At 56.8% G+C, this 15,091-nt stretch overlaps 4 protein-coding genes across 6 annotated transcripts; 2 read left to right on the forward strand and 2 right to left on the reverse strand.

Annotated features, from left to right (window-relative positions):
* Positions 1-60: 60 nt before the first annotated feature.
* Positions 61-6,044, reverse strand: LOC121347612 (alanyl-tRNA editing protein Aarsd1-like). Of its 2 annotated transcripts, XM_041426379.1 has the most exons (13): positions 5,882-6,042; positions 5,686-5,808; positions 5,458-5,617; positions 4,981-5,038; positions 4,485-4,641; positions 4,281-4,397; positions 3,540-3,670; positions 3,300-3,366; positions 3,021-3,112; positions 2,528-2,582; positions 1,891-1,985; positions 999-1,068; positions 61-192 (listed from the first exon to the last, which is right to left on the reverse strand). In XM_041426379.1, exons 1-12 carry the CDS (start codon positions 5,918-5,920, stop codon positions 1,032-1,034), a joined length of 1,131 nt encoding a protein of 376 aa, XP_041282313.1. In that variant the 5' UTR covers positions 5,921-6,042; the 3' UTR covers positions 61-192; positions 999-1,031. The 2 variants fall into 2 exon arrangements, with proteins under 2 accessions (XP_041282313.1, XP_041282314.1); XM_041426380.1 differs by lacking the exons at positions 61-192; positions 999-1,068 and adding an exon at positions 1,532-1,753 and having other exon boundaries at positions 5,882-6,044.
* Positions 6,045-6,083: 39 nt separating this feature from the next.
* PTGES3L (prostaglandin E synthase 3 like) lies at positions 6,084-8,330 on the reverse strand. The gene is made up of 7 exons (XM_041426384.1): positions 8,196-8,330; positions 7,717-7,830; positions 7,526-7,592; positions 7,140-7,238; positions 6,683-6,772; positions 6,526-6,579; positions 6,084-6,312 (listed from the first exon to the last, which is right to left on the reverse strand). Exons 1-7 carry the CDS (start codon positions 8,201-8,203, stop codon positions 6,304-6,306), a joined length of 441 nt encoding a protein of 146 aa, XP_041282318.1. The 5' UTR covers positions 8,204-8,330; the 3' UTR covers positions 6,084-6,303.
* On the forward strand, positions 8,323-12,563 carry RUNDC1 (RUN domain containing 1). The gene is made up of 5 exons (XM_041426376.1): positions 8,323-8,712; positions 9,262-9,420; positions 9,686-9,884; positions 10,153-10,242; positions 11,078-12,563. Exons 1-5 carry the CDS (start codon positions 8,383-8,385, stop codon positions 11,941-11,943), a joined length of 1,644 nt encoding a protein of 547 aa, XP_041282310.1. The 5' UTR covers positions 8,323-8,382; the 3' UTR covers positions 11,944-12,563.
* A 265-nt stretch (positions 12,564-12,828) lies between these two features.
* Positions 12,829-14,925, forward strand: RPL27 (ribosomal protein L27). Of its 2 annotated transcripts, XM_041426385.1 has the most exons (5): positions 12,829-12,963; positions 13,063-13,145; positions 13,297-13,466; positions 14,016-14,126; positions 14,835-14,925. In XM_041426385.1, the coding sequence occupies exons 2-5, from the start codon at positions 13,065-13,067 to the stop codon at positions 14,881-14,883; spliced, it is 411 nt and encodes a 136-aa protein (XP_041282319.1). In that variant the 5' UTR covers positions 12,829-12,963; positions 13,063-13,064; the 3' UTR covers positions 14,884-14,925. The 2 variants fall into 2 exon arrangements, with proteins under 2 accessions (XP_041282319.1, XP_041282320.1); XM_041426386.1 differs by lacking the exon at positions 12,829-12,963 and having other exon boundaries at positions 13,062-13,145.
* The last annotated feature ends 166 nt before the right edge of the window (positions 14,926-15,091 follow it).

The raw sequence follows: 15,091 nt of genomic DNA on the forward strand, positions 1-15,091 counted from the left end.
ACATCACGTGGGGTGGTTGGGGTGTGAACAGGAGGTGTTTTATTAAAGCTGAAGGTTGTTTAGCTGGCGAGTTCGAGTGTCCTGCTGGCCTGCACCATGGGATGGGGATCAGCTCCTGGATGCAGGGCTGTGCCATGGCCTGCAGATGGTAGAGGAAGGACATTTCTCCTATGGGCTGAAGACCCTCAACACCTGCAAGACATGTTCAAGCCAATAGGAAGGGCACTGCCCAGTGCCCTGGGTCGTTACCTTTTGCCCTGAGGTGCAGCTGAACACTGACAGCACAGTGGGGGCAATGAGCTGCTTTTTGTGTTATTTATCCAATGTTTCTGGGTGCACTTTGTGCCAGGAACAGGGACGAACTTGAGTCACTTCACTGCTTACAGAAACGAGCTCAGCTTTGGGACCAACTGGCCCAGCTGGGGCTGTGCTGAGCCCCCAGGGTGTTGGGGACAGAACTGGCATTTTGCCATGGTGTGGGGTTGGGGTCATGCCCTTCCCACCTCAGTATCCCAGCCCAGTGCTCACTCTGCAGCAGGGCTGTGGCCTCAACCTGCTGCCCTCCAAGCTGTGCAGGCTGTACAGCCCAGTTATCAACCTTCTCAGGAAACACCCTCGCTCAGTCTGAGATAGCCCAAAATACACAGGGAGGTGCAGATACTTTATTCCTGCCAGACTCTGTGTGTGTGAGTAGGATCACTCCCAAAGCACCAGCCCCTGCAGCTCTGATCCCACACCCAGTTCCAGGCCTCAGTGGTGGTCCCTGTGCTCTGATGCCATCCCAACAGCTCAGCCAAGGCTGTGGCCATGCAGCAGTCACACCAGCCATGGGTAGGAACCTCATCTGCTGGGGCTGCTCCCATCCCCTTGCTCATGACAGATTAATGTCCTTAGGATGGAGGTTTCTTTTATTCTGTTTCTCTGTTTATTAGCAGCATCTGGGGTAAACCTGTCACACCATTTCTAGCAAGAAAGGGAAGGGTAAATTCTCAAATTACCTGTTGAGCCCTGTTGTGGCTCCACAGCGCCCTTTAGTTCCTCCAGAGGAGACTGCAGCAGCTCCAGGGCCTGCCTGGGCAGGAGAGGTGAGCTGAGGGGACAGCTCTGCCTGATCCCGAGGGAGTTTGCATCAGCTGCATCAGCCTGAGAACTACCAATGGTCAAAAAACGACCAGTAACTGCACCCCACCAAGGGAAAGGATTTGGTGTGTGGTGAGGAGTGATCTCCTGTCCGTTGGGCACCTGCTCTCCCTTCCAGCTGCTCTCTGCCTTGCCCAGCCCAGCTGCCTCTTGCTTGAGCATTCCTGCCAAGCAACTCCTCCTCAGCAACTGGCACAAAGCAAAATGCCCCAAAGTACTGCCAGCAGGAGGCCCCTTCTGGGTTTGGGAACCCTACAAAGTGGTTCACTAAGGACTACTTTAATCCCTGCACCATTTGTCCTGAGAATTGAGCCCTTGCAGAAAGGCATCAATGGCAGATCCCCTCCCCATTTCCGTGAGCAGCCCACGCAGAGCATGTGCACACCAGCTGTTGGGTTCAGGTCTTTATTCTCTGGCAAGAAGCCAGTGGAGCCTATGCAAACAAATATAAGACAAACCTACTTTGAGAATTGTTTCTCATGCTCCTGGGTTTTGATGGCTAATGAATTCCTGGAGCAGAGCTTGCACTTCTCCTCGCCGGCTCATCTTGGCTGCCTTGCCCTGGAAGCGGCCGCGCTTCCCAGCTCCTTTCCCACCCAGCAGCTCTGCCACCCTGCAGCAGCAACACCACAGGCTGGAGCCCAAGCTGCTCCAGACAGCACACACAGATCCCTGCCTGGATCACACTGTGCAGCTGCTCAGTCTGCATCAGAATTCTTACCAAGTTAAGCAAATCACAGAACATGTTACCTGGGACCTAAATTTTCAACTGCTTCAACAGGTCCAGCTAGAAGGAAGAGTCCTGCTTCTTTTTCATCTCCCACAGTCAGGAATAGCAGGGTTTCCTGTGGACAAAGATAGGCTTTGCTCCAGATAAATCAGTGCTTTCCACACTGGCCACAGGACACAAACAGCAAACTGACAATTCAGAAGTCTATGTGCATTACTGAAACTGAAACTGCTTGAAAAAAGTAAAAGGGCATCTGAACCTTTTGTGCCCAGTCATGTGCTGTTGGGACATAACAGTACTGGGGTATCCCAAGTTAAAAGGATATAGCTGGCAGCTGAACTGGGTTGTGACTGAAACCTGCTGTTCTTTCTATTCTACTCCTACCTAATCCTATCCTAACCTATTTCAGCCAGTGAGGCTCTGTACAGCTCTTGGGGGCTAAGACTTCTCCAGGGCTCTGCATTCTCACTGGGGACTGCCCTACAGACTGAGGCTGCTGGGGACAGGTAACCTCAGGTACCTGTCAAAGGAGCCAGATCTACAGATCATGACTGCAGGAACAGCAGCCTGGCCAGCCCCTGTCCGTGTAAAACAGGAAAAAAGAGTGAAAAAGGTGAAAAAAGAGTGGTGTCAGTTTAGTCTTTATCAGTGACTCACCTCTGTCCCAATCTCATTAGCAATGATGTTCATAAATTCAGAATCACCCTCTTTCCTGTATGGATGAATAAAAAAAAACACTTCAGAAAGAAGCAAAACCCCCCTCTAGAGTGCAAAATCTCAATCAGAAACAAAGTGCCTGATCAGGATTTTGGCCTCTTGCTCTTATTTGTCTATATATGTAAAACCTTGCTGGGCACTCCTTAGGAATTATGCAAGTGTTATCTTTAAGAAATAGAGCTCCCTGGTTTTATTTGAAAATATCAGGTGCGTAGGGAATTAGATGGACACAGCAATTTCTAAGCTAAAGAACCAGAAGAATTCAGTGACTGAATTACAGATTCCTTTAATTGCATTATTTTGCAGCAGGCTAAGGCAGTTTAATATTCTATTTACTTTGTTTAAATTCTTCCTTGAGAAAACAATCTGCTCTCACAAGGTGTGAGAGATCCAACTGTCATAAAACGTGTGGGATACTGCTGCTCCCCCATACCTGTGCAATACAAACAGCTGCTTTGGAGCAGGTTTGCTCTTGAAGTCCCGGGCTATCAAAACAGCAATGTCTCTAAGCAGGTTCAGGTTATTCTGAAAGAGAGGGAAATTAACTGTACTGCAGCTGGAGAAGTCAGTGTGAACACAGTTGTGTTCCCAGAGGTTTCAGCACTTTTCATAATATCCACAAAAACTGAAGTCGAAGATTTGACTCCCAATTACCACAATTAATGATCTACAGGAAATAATGACAACCCACTTTTCCCAGCCATTCCTGTACCTTCTGGAGCAGTTTCACAGAGCTCTGCAGTCTCTTCACAGCCTCTACGTGCTCACCTGGTCCATTTCTGAAAGAAATGGGAGACTTTGGATCACTTCTCTGAAGGACAAAGGAAGGATTTCCTAAAGGAGCAAAACAGGCAGCATCATACACAGCCCCACAACATGTACCCTGAGGCTTATGGGGTGTCTCTCAGGAGGAGGAGTGAAGATGAAATAACAGAAGTGGAAAGGGCATTACTTGAGCAGGGAGGTTAGAGCCTTCTCAGTACTGTGACTTTGTTCGATTGACTTCAGCACTCTGTTTCCCACCAAGAAAACCAAGTTGGTTTTGTTCTTTTTCCCTTTTTCCACGCCAAGGAGTTTAATAACCTTAAAAAGAAAATCAACCTGGTCAGGACAGCATTTTGGTAATTCACATAGGTGGTCAGTTCCTGCCAGATTATGCCTTGTGGTGAAATTTGACTCTCTGCTAGTGAAAATAAATAGATTAAAATCAGTCATAAGGTCAACATACAAAAAAAAAAGGATGGTGGTACAATGGAATTTATGCAACCTTCTAGCCATGGGATGTACTCTACAAGGCATCTGGATGTATCTGCTAGGAAACAGACTCCAACCAATGACTGAGAAAGTACAAATACTTAAAGGCAGTTCTAGGATTTTATCACAATTTCCCTGCACAGATTTCTCATCCATGATGAGCACTCAAAAATATCAGAGCTTTAAGCAGAGGGAATATGGCCAACACCCCTGCCAGTGTCACTGCTGCATACAGGGCTGAGCTCTGCAAGGAACAAGGAAACAAAAGCACTTGTGGCACCCAGCCCATGTGTGACCCTCCTGGGGCTCCCTCAGCCTGGGGCTGCTGCCACCCCCTTCCCCATCAGCACAGTCTGGAGCAGCCTGTGCATCCCAGAGACTCTGCCTGTACTTTGTGTGGAGTGTGGCTCCCAGAGGCAGCCCAGCTGCAGCAGCACACCTGGAGGTCACTCAGGTTGGAGACGTGAGTCCCACAGCACAGGTTGGAGTCGATGCCTTTGATGTCCACCACGCGCACTGGCCCTGCGTGGTCATCGGGCAGCCCCCGGCTCCTCACCTGCCACAGCAGAGTGACAAAGCAGGTGACATCTGTGCTCAGTTATTCCAGTCCCACGTTAACCATCAGTTCCCTCCCACCACTCACTGTTTCAACTTCAGGGTCATCTGCAGCCAGTTCCCTCACTGTTACAGGGACCCTGTCCCGGATTTTCTCGTTCACGCTCTTCTCCAGGGCCTCGACCTGCTCTGCTGTCACCAGCGGGGTGTCCAGCTCAATGACACTGCGCTGACGGCCCAGCTCCCTGCACCAAGGAAGAACATCTGCTGCTGTAGCTGAGACCAGCTGGGACATCCCTTTGTGCAGCACCAGCATCCCAGTGCTGGCAATGTGGCACTGAAACAAAACAGACTTCCCTCCTCCCTGTTATGTTAAAAGCACCAGGTGGAAACCAAACACTTAAGGAGGACAAGACAGAGCGAACACTTTGTACAACTTCTCTCCAGGTCAGTCACCTCTCCTGCAACATCTGAGCTCAAGTGAAACATCCAAATTGCTTTTGGTGTTTCAGGGCTCAGGCTCTGTGCAGGGTAGCATGGTGGCACATACCAAACGGGTCAAAAGGAACCTTTACCCTGCTCACCATGAAGTCGTCTTGAATCCAAACATCTGTTCTGCAACGGCTGAGATGAGATGCTGTCCTGGAAGAGATGTGCAAGCACTAGCTCTGAGTGCCACTGCTATTTTCAGTCAGGCTGTGCCTTTCCTGTTGACATTCTCCACGACAGGCGAGTGCTGGGCGCTGAGGGGCTCTGCCAGTGCTCAGGAGCAGCAAGGAGACAGCTCTGGCCTGTGAGCCTCGGTTCCTGGCACTGCAGCACACGCTGGGGCTGCAAAGCAGGCTGAACTTTCTCTTCCAAACCTGTGTTTGTTTACAAGCCAAGGAGAGCTCGCACAAGGGCAGCTGCTGCCTTCAATAGTCCCGGGAACAGACTGTGCAGAGCTGCCGGCTTTCTCCCTGCTCTGACCAGGGTGGGCACACGGTGGGCGCTGACCGCCCCCCCGCCCATCGGCACGCCCCGCGGGGTGTTACCGTGCGCTCCCCGGTACCGGCACGGACCTGAATGCTGCTGCATGTGGTCGAAGCGGCGCTCCCAGTCCAGCGACAGCAGCACTTCAGCGCCCGGTTCCAGCGCGGCCGGCACGAAATGCACGGCCTCGGGGCCCCGCCGTGTCACGCGCAGCACCGGCACGTCCCCGATGAGGCCGCGGTCATCCGGCTGCGGACACGGGACATCAGTGCCGCCGGCCCCGGCCCGGCCCCCGCCCCGCCCGGCCCGGCCCGTACCTGCCCGCCGCCCTCGGGGAAGAGGATGGTGTCCTCCAGCACCACCTGGAACCCGCGCACCGGCTCCCCGCCGCCCTCGGGCCGCAGCTCGGCGGCCCGGCACGACACCACCCTGGTGGTGAACTGAGACAGAGACGGCGGCGCCGTGAGGGCCCGCCCGGGCCTGCCCCGCGCCCCGGCCCCGGCCCGACGCTACCTGCCGGGCCCAGCTGTCCCGCTGGCACCGGAACACCATCGCGACCGTTCGGCACAAGCGAGCCGGGACTGGCGGCGGGCGCGGCCGCGGAGGGACAGGGACGGGGACCGGCGGTGGCGGCCGGCGTGCCGCGAGCGGGCGGGGCCTGCACGGTGACGCGCGGCTCCCGGTGCGGCGGCGGCCCGAGCGCACGGCACACGGCTGCGGCAGTTCACGTTTATTGCCCCGTGCCCCGCCAGGGTGGCCGGCTACGGGAGACCGGGCCGCGTCCGCCGCCCAGGGTCGGGAGCGCTGCCCGCGGCGACGCACGAGCTGAGGCGGCTCCGCTTCTCCGGAGAAGCCTGCCCGCGCTGCTCCCCGGTGCGTGCTACCGGTGCACCGGCTGGCCTCCTGCGGCCGCGGCGTCCCCAGGGGCCTGGGCGTCAGTCATCCTGCGGGAGGGAGGAACGAGCTGCCAGGGACGGGGCCGAGACCGGGCCAGCGCCGGTGGCAGCGGGTGGCACCAGCCAGTTGTCCCGGGGAGCGTTTCCAGGCTGCCCGAGGGGTGCAGCGGGGGGTGCTGCCGGTGCCCCGGAGCCGGCGGAAGGCTGAGGCTGGGTTGTGCTCGGCAGGGCATCAGGAAGCAGCTGGCAGGTGGTACTTACATCCAGGTCATCCATGGCTGGCGGGGGGCCTTTTTCTGTCACCTTCTCCAGCATCTGGATGGGAAACAAACGTCTGGATCCACGAATGCCTGGCGTTCCCCCGTGCCACACACCCGTACGATGTGCCCATGATCCTGAGGCCGGTGGCCCAGCTCACCTCTGCGTACTGTTCCACCATGGCCCTCTCCACCTCCTCGTCCCCTTCCCAGTCTCGCCAGTTGTCAAAGTCCACGGAGAGCCAGGCTGGCTGTGGGCACAGAGAGCATCCTCTGAGCAGGGAGAGCAGCACCACAGGGACCTGCAGCCCAGGGGCAGCTCCTGCACAGGCAAGGGGCCTTGTCAGACTGGGCAGGGGCAGGAAGCAGCAGTGTCCCTTTGCCTGCAGGCACTGGTCATAGTCCTGAGTGTGTCAAGGAAAAGGGGTGCCACAGCCTTCCAGGAGGGCAGAAGTCTGTGGGCTAGTGGTGATTATCAGGTAGGGCTTTTTGGGAGCTCTGTCTTGGGATCCCCTCTGGAAGCCTTTGTGTCTGTCCTGGGGGCAGGTTGGTTCCTAGGAGCCACAAGGTGCTGAGTGGGGATAGCACATGCACTGAGGCACCAGGCTCCACACACACCTTGATGTTCTCCTTGGTGATGCGTGGCCAGGCCACTTTCTCCTTCCACTTCCTCATAAAGCACGTGATGGAGCGGTCAGAGCGCTTCTCCCGTGAGTCCTGCCAAGGGATCAGGGGTGCCTCAGTGTCTGCCAGGCTCCTCTCTGCACAGGGTTAAAGCTCAGCCCTGTGCAGGCTGTCACAGAAGCACAGAGCCAGGTTGTTTCTGGCTCAAGGCAGCAGCGTGAGTATCAGCCCCAGGGTTGGGGTTCTCAGGCTCACCCCACTGACACTCTCAGGATGGGCAGCATCCAGTGTTAAGCAGTGTTGCTCAAGACTGCACAGACTGGCTCTGACTCTGAGCCTGACAGCCTGCCAGAGAACAGTTTGTTGGTGGGAAACCTCACCTTGGAGTTGACTCTGGCGTACAGGTTGATCTCATTGTAGAACTCCACACCGTCCGCATTTTTGCAACTGCAAACATTGTAACAACCGGCCTTAGGAGAGAGCTGAGGCCGGGCGTGCTCTCCTCTCACAGAGCCCTCCCGCTCCTCTGAAGCACCCCCAGAGCAGGGCAGGCAGGGCAGCGGCAGCTCACCTGAACACCAGCCGGTGGTCCTCGATGACGACCTTCACGTCCGTGCTGTCCTCGACGCAGAACTCCAGGTACACGTACCGCGGCCGGTCGTACCACAGTGTCTTTGCGGGTTGCCTTGGGGAAGAGCAGAGCAGCGGGCATCACCAGCGGGCATCACAGCGGGCATTTCCCGGTGCCCAGCAGAGCTCAGCAGGGCCCGCGCGGGGCAGGGGTCCCGGACACGGGCTCTGCCTGGGCCGAGCCCCGGGACGGGCAGAGGGAGCCGGGCGGGGGTGGGTAGCGGACACTGGCCCCGGGACTCTCCCCGCTGCCGTCCCACACTCCCCTGGCCGGGCTGGCCTGTGTCCGCTCCCTCTGCCTGGCCCGGCGGCGCTCCCCACTGCTCCAGGTCGGAGGCTCCTGTCGGGCAGTGCCTCTACCGGGCACCGGGCACCGTGCATGGGTTCCGTGCGCTGCCTGTCCCGTCCGGTCGTGCTCACCTCGCCATGGCGGTGCCGACCCCGCCCCGCGCTATTTCGGGCCGGGGGCGCGGCTGCCGGGCGCGGGGACCGGGCAGGCCGGGCCGGGCCAGGCCCGGGGCAGCCAACCCGCGNCGCGCTGGCCCCGCCCGGTCCCGCCCCGCAGCGCCAAGATGGCGGCGGCGTCGCGGCGCCGGTAGCGGCAGCTATGGAGGGAGAGGGCGGCTCGCTGGGCCCCGGCGAGCGCTGGGCGCCCGTGGGCGCCGTGTCAGCAGAAGAAGATGAGGACGAGGAGGACGAAGAGGCGGCGGCCACAGGGGGAGAGTCGCCCGAGTCGCTGCCGCGGCTGCGGGCCGAGCGGCGCCGGCTGCACGGGGCGCTGCTGGCGCTCGCCTCGCACTTCGCTCAGGTGCAGTTCCGGCTGCGGCAGGTGGCCCGGGCCGGCCCGGCCGAGCAGCAGCGCCTGCTCCGCGACCTCGAGGACTTCGCCTTCCGCGGCTGCCCCGCGCCGCTGCCCCACGGTCTGGGCGCCGCTCCGGTGAGTGCCCGCGCCGGGCTGAGGGGAGCCTTTGCCGGGAATAGCCCCGAGGTCGGTGTGTGGGCTTAACCCCGCCTGAAGCCCATTGGCGGCGGCTGCGATCCCGGCTGCGCTGCCCGCGGTGCTCGGGTTTGCACGGAGCTCAGCGCCAGATCTGCACAGGCTCCTGGTGACTCGCAGCCAGCTCGCAGGGATGTGCCCTAGAGCCCTGAGTGGTGTGTCACCGCTCCACGCCCTGGTACAGCACGGCTGACTCAGAGGATCTGTGATATGTACGTGTTATTTGGCCTCTTTCTTCCTGGATCCCTGGCCTTGTGGATCAGGACATGGATGCAAAGGGTCTGGAGAGGTGTTCCCCTCTCTTATGAGATGAGGTGATGTAGCTGGTACCTCTGCTTGGTGCTCACATTTCTCTCTCAGACTGGTTTGCAGTGCTGACTAGTGAAGTACATGAGCTACAGGAGATACTCCTCACATCATAATCCTGTTCTCTGTGGCTTGGGAATGACAATAAACCTTCAATTTTATTTACTGATAACTTTTTTTCAGGGTGAGCGAGAGAAGCAGGAGCAAATTGAGGTCCAGAAAGAGAAGCAGAGAGAGCTGATCCTGCAGCTCAAGACACAGCTGGATGACCTAGAGACCTTTGCTTACCAAGAGGGCAGCTATGATTCTCTACCACAGTCTGTGGTTATGGAAAGGCAACGGGTAAGCCACACAAATCCTCCTGCTGTATTCCCTAGCCCTTCTGAGTGTCCTACATACTGTAGGCACTCATCAGTCTGTATTTCTCACCAGCAGCTGTAGAGTATCAGGAGTTTGTCTATATGTCAACCTGTCATGTGTCTTTTGCAATTATTTCTGTGCAGTAAAGATATCCACTTTCTGAGGGAGCCTCTGGGAAAGGAGTACTGGAAGCTCCTGGGCAGCAGTGCCTCGTGGTGAAATTGCACTGCTCACTTGTGTTTTGCAGATGATTATAAATGAATTGATAAAGAAGCTGGACATGGACTTGAGTGAAGATTTTGCAACACTCTCTCCCGAGGAGCTGCGGCAGAGGGTGGATGCTGCCATAGCACAGATTGTGAACCCAGCCAGGGTGAAGGAGCAGCTGGTGGAACAGCTGAAGACCCAGATAAGGGACCTCGAAATGTTCATCAACTTCATTCAGGGTCAGTGATGAGTTTTTGAATGAGCAGACTGAATTCCTTTGTAATTCCCTGACGTAGTCATGAGGAGGAAAGTCACAGATGTCAGGAGATGGAGGAACAGCTTCTGGGTCACAGGAGAGTACAAATCTCTCTAAACTGATGGTGAGGAAAAGTACTGATAGAGTGACAAAAGAGGTCTATAGGGGTCTGAGGAATGTTGACCTTGATATTTGGGATACACAGATGAAATTCACAAATGTGAAATAATGATGTGAAATCCTTTTTGCAGATGAAGTTGGAAGCTCTGGCAAGGCAGAAGATGGCCACTGTGACTGTGGAGGCTCCTACAAACCCAGCACCCGACCTTCTGGGAACAGAGGTGGGCACTGCTGGGCTCAGCACTGTCAGCAAAGCTCCAGCTCCTTCCTGGAGCTCTGATGAGCACGAGCCAGTCACTGTGTGCTTTTTCCTGGCAGCTGGTTTCTGTGCTTTGGTATTCTCTCTGCTGAAGGCCTGTGTCCTGTTCCTTTACCCACCTTCCATGGGATCCCCAGAGTAGTCACAGAGCCTGAGCATGTTGCATGGAGGGTGGGCTCAGTCCTCAATGGGAGTCAGGAAGAGACTGCTGATACTTGGTGCAAAACACACACTAATTCATGCTCTTCAGGCTCTGAGCTCTGAGAGCAGGTACAGGGAGCTGGGAGGGATCCAGTGTTGTGATAAGGCACGAAATGATGACACAGACACTGCTGCTCTCGAGGGGAACAAAAAAAAAGCATCTTTGTTTTCTGACTCCAACATTTGTAGTTTTCCAGAGGTGACAGTGGATTGGAGGGTGACAGTGCCACCTCTCCAATGCCACTGGACAGACCAAGGGTCCATCAATTCTCTCCACCTCCATGAAAGAATGCAAAACATAGGTTATTTACAGAACTGTGTGTGAGAAAGTTTGTTGAAAGAATGTAAACATCAGAAGGCTTAACAAAGTCTTACAAAATCAGGGCTACAATCCAGTGTTCTTTAGAGTTTGAGACCTCCCTACTTATCCCTTGAACCTGCTGGAAATATAATAATATAGCACGAGGCATCTGCTGCTACTCAGTATGCTAACCTGAAGGGATTTCCAGATATTTGCACTTCCTTTGTGTGTATGAACAAGCAGAGTTGTTGGCTCCCTAATTAGATCATGTTTTTCTCTTTTCTAACTTGGTCAGTGAACCCAGAAGATGCCAGAAGGATGCAAGAAACGGGCCTGCAGCTCATGCGCCGCGTGCTGGCCGTGCTGCAGATCTTTGCTGTCAGCCAGTTTGGCTGTGCCACGGGTCAGATCCCTCGCACCCTCTGGCAGAAGAACCAAGACAACCAGGACTTCTCCCCCTTAATAGAGAAACTGGAGTTGTCGGTGGAGCGGGTGAGGCAGCTAGCCCTGAAACACCAGCAGGCAGAGCACGTTATCTGCTCCTCTGAGCTGCAGGACGTTCCCCTGGGAGGCAGAGACGAGCTGACTCTGGCTGTGCGCAGGGAGCTGACGGTGGCCCTGCGGGACCTGCTGGCCCACGGGCTCTACGCCTCTTCCCCAGGCATGAGCCTGGTGTTGGCCCCCATCGCGTGCTTGATTCCCGCCTTCACTCCCTCGCCGCAGACCATGCACCCCTGGGAGCTCTTTGTCAAGTATTACAACGCTAAGAACGGACGAGCCTTCGTGGAATCCCCAGCTCGCAAGCTGTCCCAGTCCTTCGCCTTGCCTGTGACAGGAGCAGTGGTGGCTACCCCCAAGCAGAGCCTGCTGGCAGCCATCCACACGGTGCTCACGGAGCACGGCCCCTTCAAGCGCAGCGCGGACTCGGAGCTGAAGGCGCTGGTGTGCATGGCGCTGAACGAGCAGCGCCTGGTCTCGTGGCTCAACCTCATCTGCAAGTCTGGAGCTCTGGTTCAGTCTCACTACCAGCCCTGGAGCTACATGGCCAACACCGGCTTCGAAAGCGCGCTCACCCTCCTCAGCCGCCTGAGCAACTTGAAGTTCAACCTCCCGGTTGACCTGGCTGTTCGGCAGCTGAAAAACATCAAAGATGCGTTTTGATGTGTTTTTATTGTCGTTCATCCATTTTTTCACTAGTAGGCAGCTGCTGGGCTCAAGAAGCCTGGCTTTTGTAAGATCAAGTTTGTCTCTTTGGTATTTGCTTTTAGGAAAATCTTAGGGTGTTGTGATGTTGGCAGTGTGTTGTCTGATGCAGAGCGGCTGGAGGCCACAGGCTGGGCGGCAGCACCTCGCCCTGCCCACTCCCTGCTGCTCTCAGGCCAAACTGCCCTGCCCAGTGTTTGGGGGTGGGGGCAGAGGCCTGGCCACGGGGCCTGCAGGTGGGGGAAGGCCCGTGGGATGTGCAGCTGAGCTCCTTTGTGGTTATTTATCACAGTCTCTGCTCTACACCTTGCACACACACGATCCCTCGTGGAGGAGGGAGCTGGCGGGTGTGGGGGCTGCCCAGTCACAGGCGACTTGGCCTCCCCCGGTAGGAGAAGAGGAGGGCCGTGCCGGAGGTGCCCGGGGGCTCCTCCAGCGGCTCTGCAGTCTGTGTCCCTTGGGCTGCCGGGGCGCTTTGTCCGACGGACCCAGCTCCTTGTTCCGGGCTTCTGTGGGGGGTCAGTGCAGCCCGGTGTCCCGCGGGGTATATTAAATACCGCTGTACTACCTGTGGGCCGAGCCCGCCGCCGTCCCGTGTGCTCTGTCCGTTACCGGGGCTGTGCCGTGCCCGGGGAGGGGGCGGGCGAGGCGGACACCCGGCACCGCCGGGGCGGGGGTGGCTGAGGCGGACTCGGCACCGCTGTGCGTGGGGGAACGGGGGAAGCGGACACCGGCACCGCCGTGCCCGGACAGCGGTGGCTGAGGCGGACTCGGCACCGCTGTGCGTGGGGGAACGGGGGAAGCGGACACCGGCACCGCCGTGCCCGGACAGCGGTGGCTGAGGCGGACACGGCGCCGCCGCCCGGCGCCGGCAGCACCTCCCGGCTGCGCGGCGGAAGTGACGCAGGCTGTCTGGGTAAAAGCCGGGCGCAGCGTTCCCTTTGCCTTCCGGCCCAGCGCCATCGCAGCGGAGCCTCGGTGAGTGCGGGCGGGAGCGGGATCCGCCGCCATCCGCGGGAGTGGCGGCCGGGGCGAGGGTGGCGGGCACGGTCTGACTGCCGGCTGCTGTGTCCGCAGAGATGGGGAAGTTCATGAAGCCGGGGAAGGTGGTGCTGGTGCTGGCCGGCCGCTACTCGGGGCGGAAGGCCGTCATCGTGAAGGTGAGCGTGGGGCTGGGCCGGCGGGGCCGGGGCGGGCGCGGGTCCGCGCTGTCCTGCCGGGGCGAGCGGGAGCCGGGGGGGCGGCACGGGCGCGGGTCCTCCGGGGCCGCGGCTCCTCGGTGCCATCGCCGCCGCGGCCTGTGTGTTTCAGAACATCGACGATGGCACCTCGGACCGGCCGTACAGCCACGCCTTGGTGGCCGGCATCGACCGCTACCCACGTAAGGTGACTGCTGCCATGGGCAAGAAAAAGATCGCTAAAAGGTCCAAGATCAAGTCCTTCGTGAAGGTTTACAACTACAACCACCTGATGCCCACCCGGTGAGTGCTGCTGGCGGCAGGGGTCTTGGCTGCTTTCGTGGTTCTTGTGTTCTCGACTGAACACCGAGAGTTACCAAACTGTTAATGCTGTGGCTGAGTGAATGTGAGGCTCAGGCTCTGCACAAATGGAGTTGGGGTCTGAGGCTGAGTGGAAATATTAATGGGCTTTTGGAATGAGGCAGCTGGCTCTTATTTCAGCCACACTGATCTTCCCTTTGCTCAGGGGGTGTCAGGAGGTGAGCAGTTTGACGGCTGCGAGGGTCTGGAGCTGACAGAGCCATTTCTTACTGTGCCTCAGGGCTCTCAGAGCAGCTCCCAGGCACCACATGGGACAGAGCTGCATATCCCTCAGAAAGGGTATGGTTGTTCGCTTTATAGGCTGAACTGAGACTGCTTTGGTGGTTTGGTGATTCCTGAGCTGAGGAGACTTTACGAGCTGTAACTCCTTGTCTGGACACTAGAATGAGTGTTGACTGATCCTGGCTCTGCTTGGTTTTCAGCCCTGTGCCAGGTGCCATGCCCCTTGTGAACTGTTCTGCTCTCTCCCAGGTATTCTGTGGATATTCCCCTGGACAAAACAGTGGTCAATAAGGACGTGTTCAGGGATCCCGCTCTGAAACGCAAAGCAAGACGTGAAGCCAAGGTGAAATTTGAGGAGAGGTGAGTTGGGAGTTCGTCTCTTCAGTGGTGTTTGTGCTGTTACTGGTGTGAGGGGTCGGTGTCACTGTGCTGCAGTCTGTGTGTTTCTAAGTTGGCACTTCCACCCCAGCTTCTTTGCATGCATGTTTGTTGAGTGTGTTCCTTTCACCAGGGTGTGTGTGTGCACCATCATGCCAGCACCTGTGGGGCTTTCAGGTGCCACAGGATGATCTGACAAGATCATTGCCCATTCATCCTCTCTCTTATCACTGGGCTGGGTGGGCCAGGGCTGTGCTGACCTTTGTGTGGGAGTGCTTGGGTTTCTGCTCTTTCTTTATGGTTTTCTGTTCAGAAGCTCCTTCAGAGTAAGGAGCTGTGTGGCCTCAGTGGGACACAGTGTCTCAGGCAGCCCCTGAGCTGTTCTCCAAGGGCATCTCCCCCTGCCACATGAGGTGTCCAGCAGGATGGCTGTGTCCTGTGCTTGTATCCGTTGGGGTGGAAACTGCCACAGTGCTGGTGTCTTTCATGAGAAATTTGGACCCTGGCTCTTGCTTCCCTTGCAGTTTCAATATTTAAAGTGGGTTTAGTTGTAGCTCAGACCATAGAGAACAGGTGAATTATCTCTGGGTGAATTAGGTGCTACATTCTGTCTGTCTGGGACAGCTCAGCTACAGGTTTGTTGCTGTTACCTGCTAATACCCATCCTTTAATCTGTGTGTTCTCTTTCAGGTACAAAACTGGCAAGAATAAGTGGTTCTTCCAGAAGCTGCGATTCTAAAGGTGTAACAAGGTTGCATCAATAAATGTTTATTAAAAACCATGTATTTTTTGTTATTTAACAAACAAACAGTGGCCTTTGTGGTGTGGTCATGCTTGCTCTGTGTCTCTAAGAGCTGGGGAGGGAGCCATTGCAGTCCAGGTGAGCATCAGTACGTTTGTGGAGCCTTGTGCAGGTGTCACCTCTGGCGCTGCTCCAGGTGTGGCCA

The sequence above is a fragment of the Onychostruthus taczanowskii genome, unplaced genomic scaffold (assembly GCF_017590055.1).
Source record: "Onychostruthus taczanowskii isolate IOZ18803 unplaced genomic scaffold, ASM1759005v1 scaffold91, whole genome shotgun sequence".
In the NCBI taxonomy this organism is placed as follows: domain Eukaryota; kingdom Metazoa; phylum Chordata; class Aves; order Passeriformes; family Passeridae; genus Onychostruthus; species Onychostruthus taczanowskii.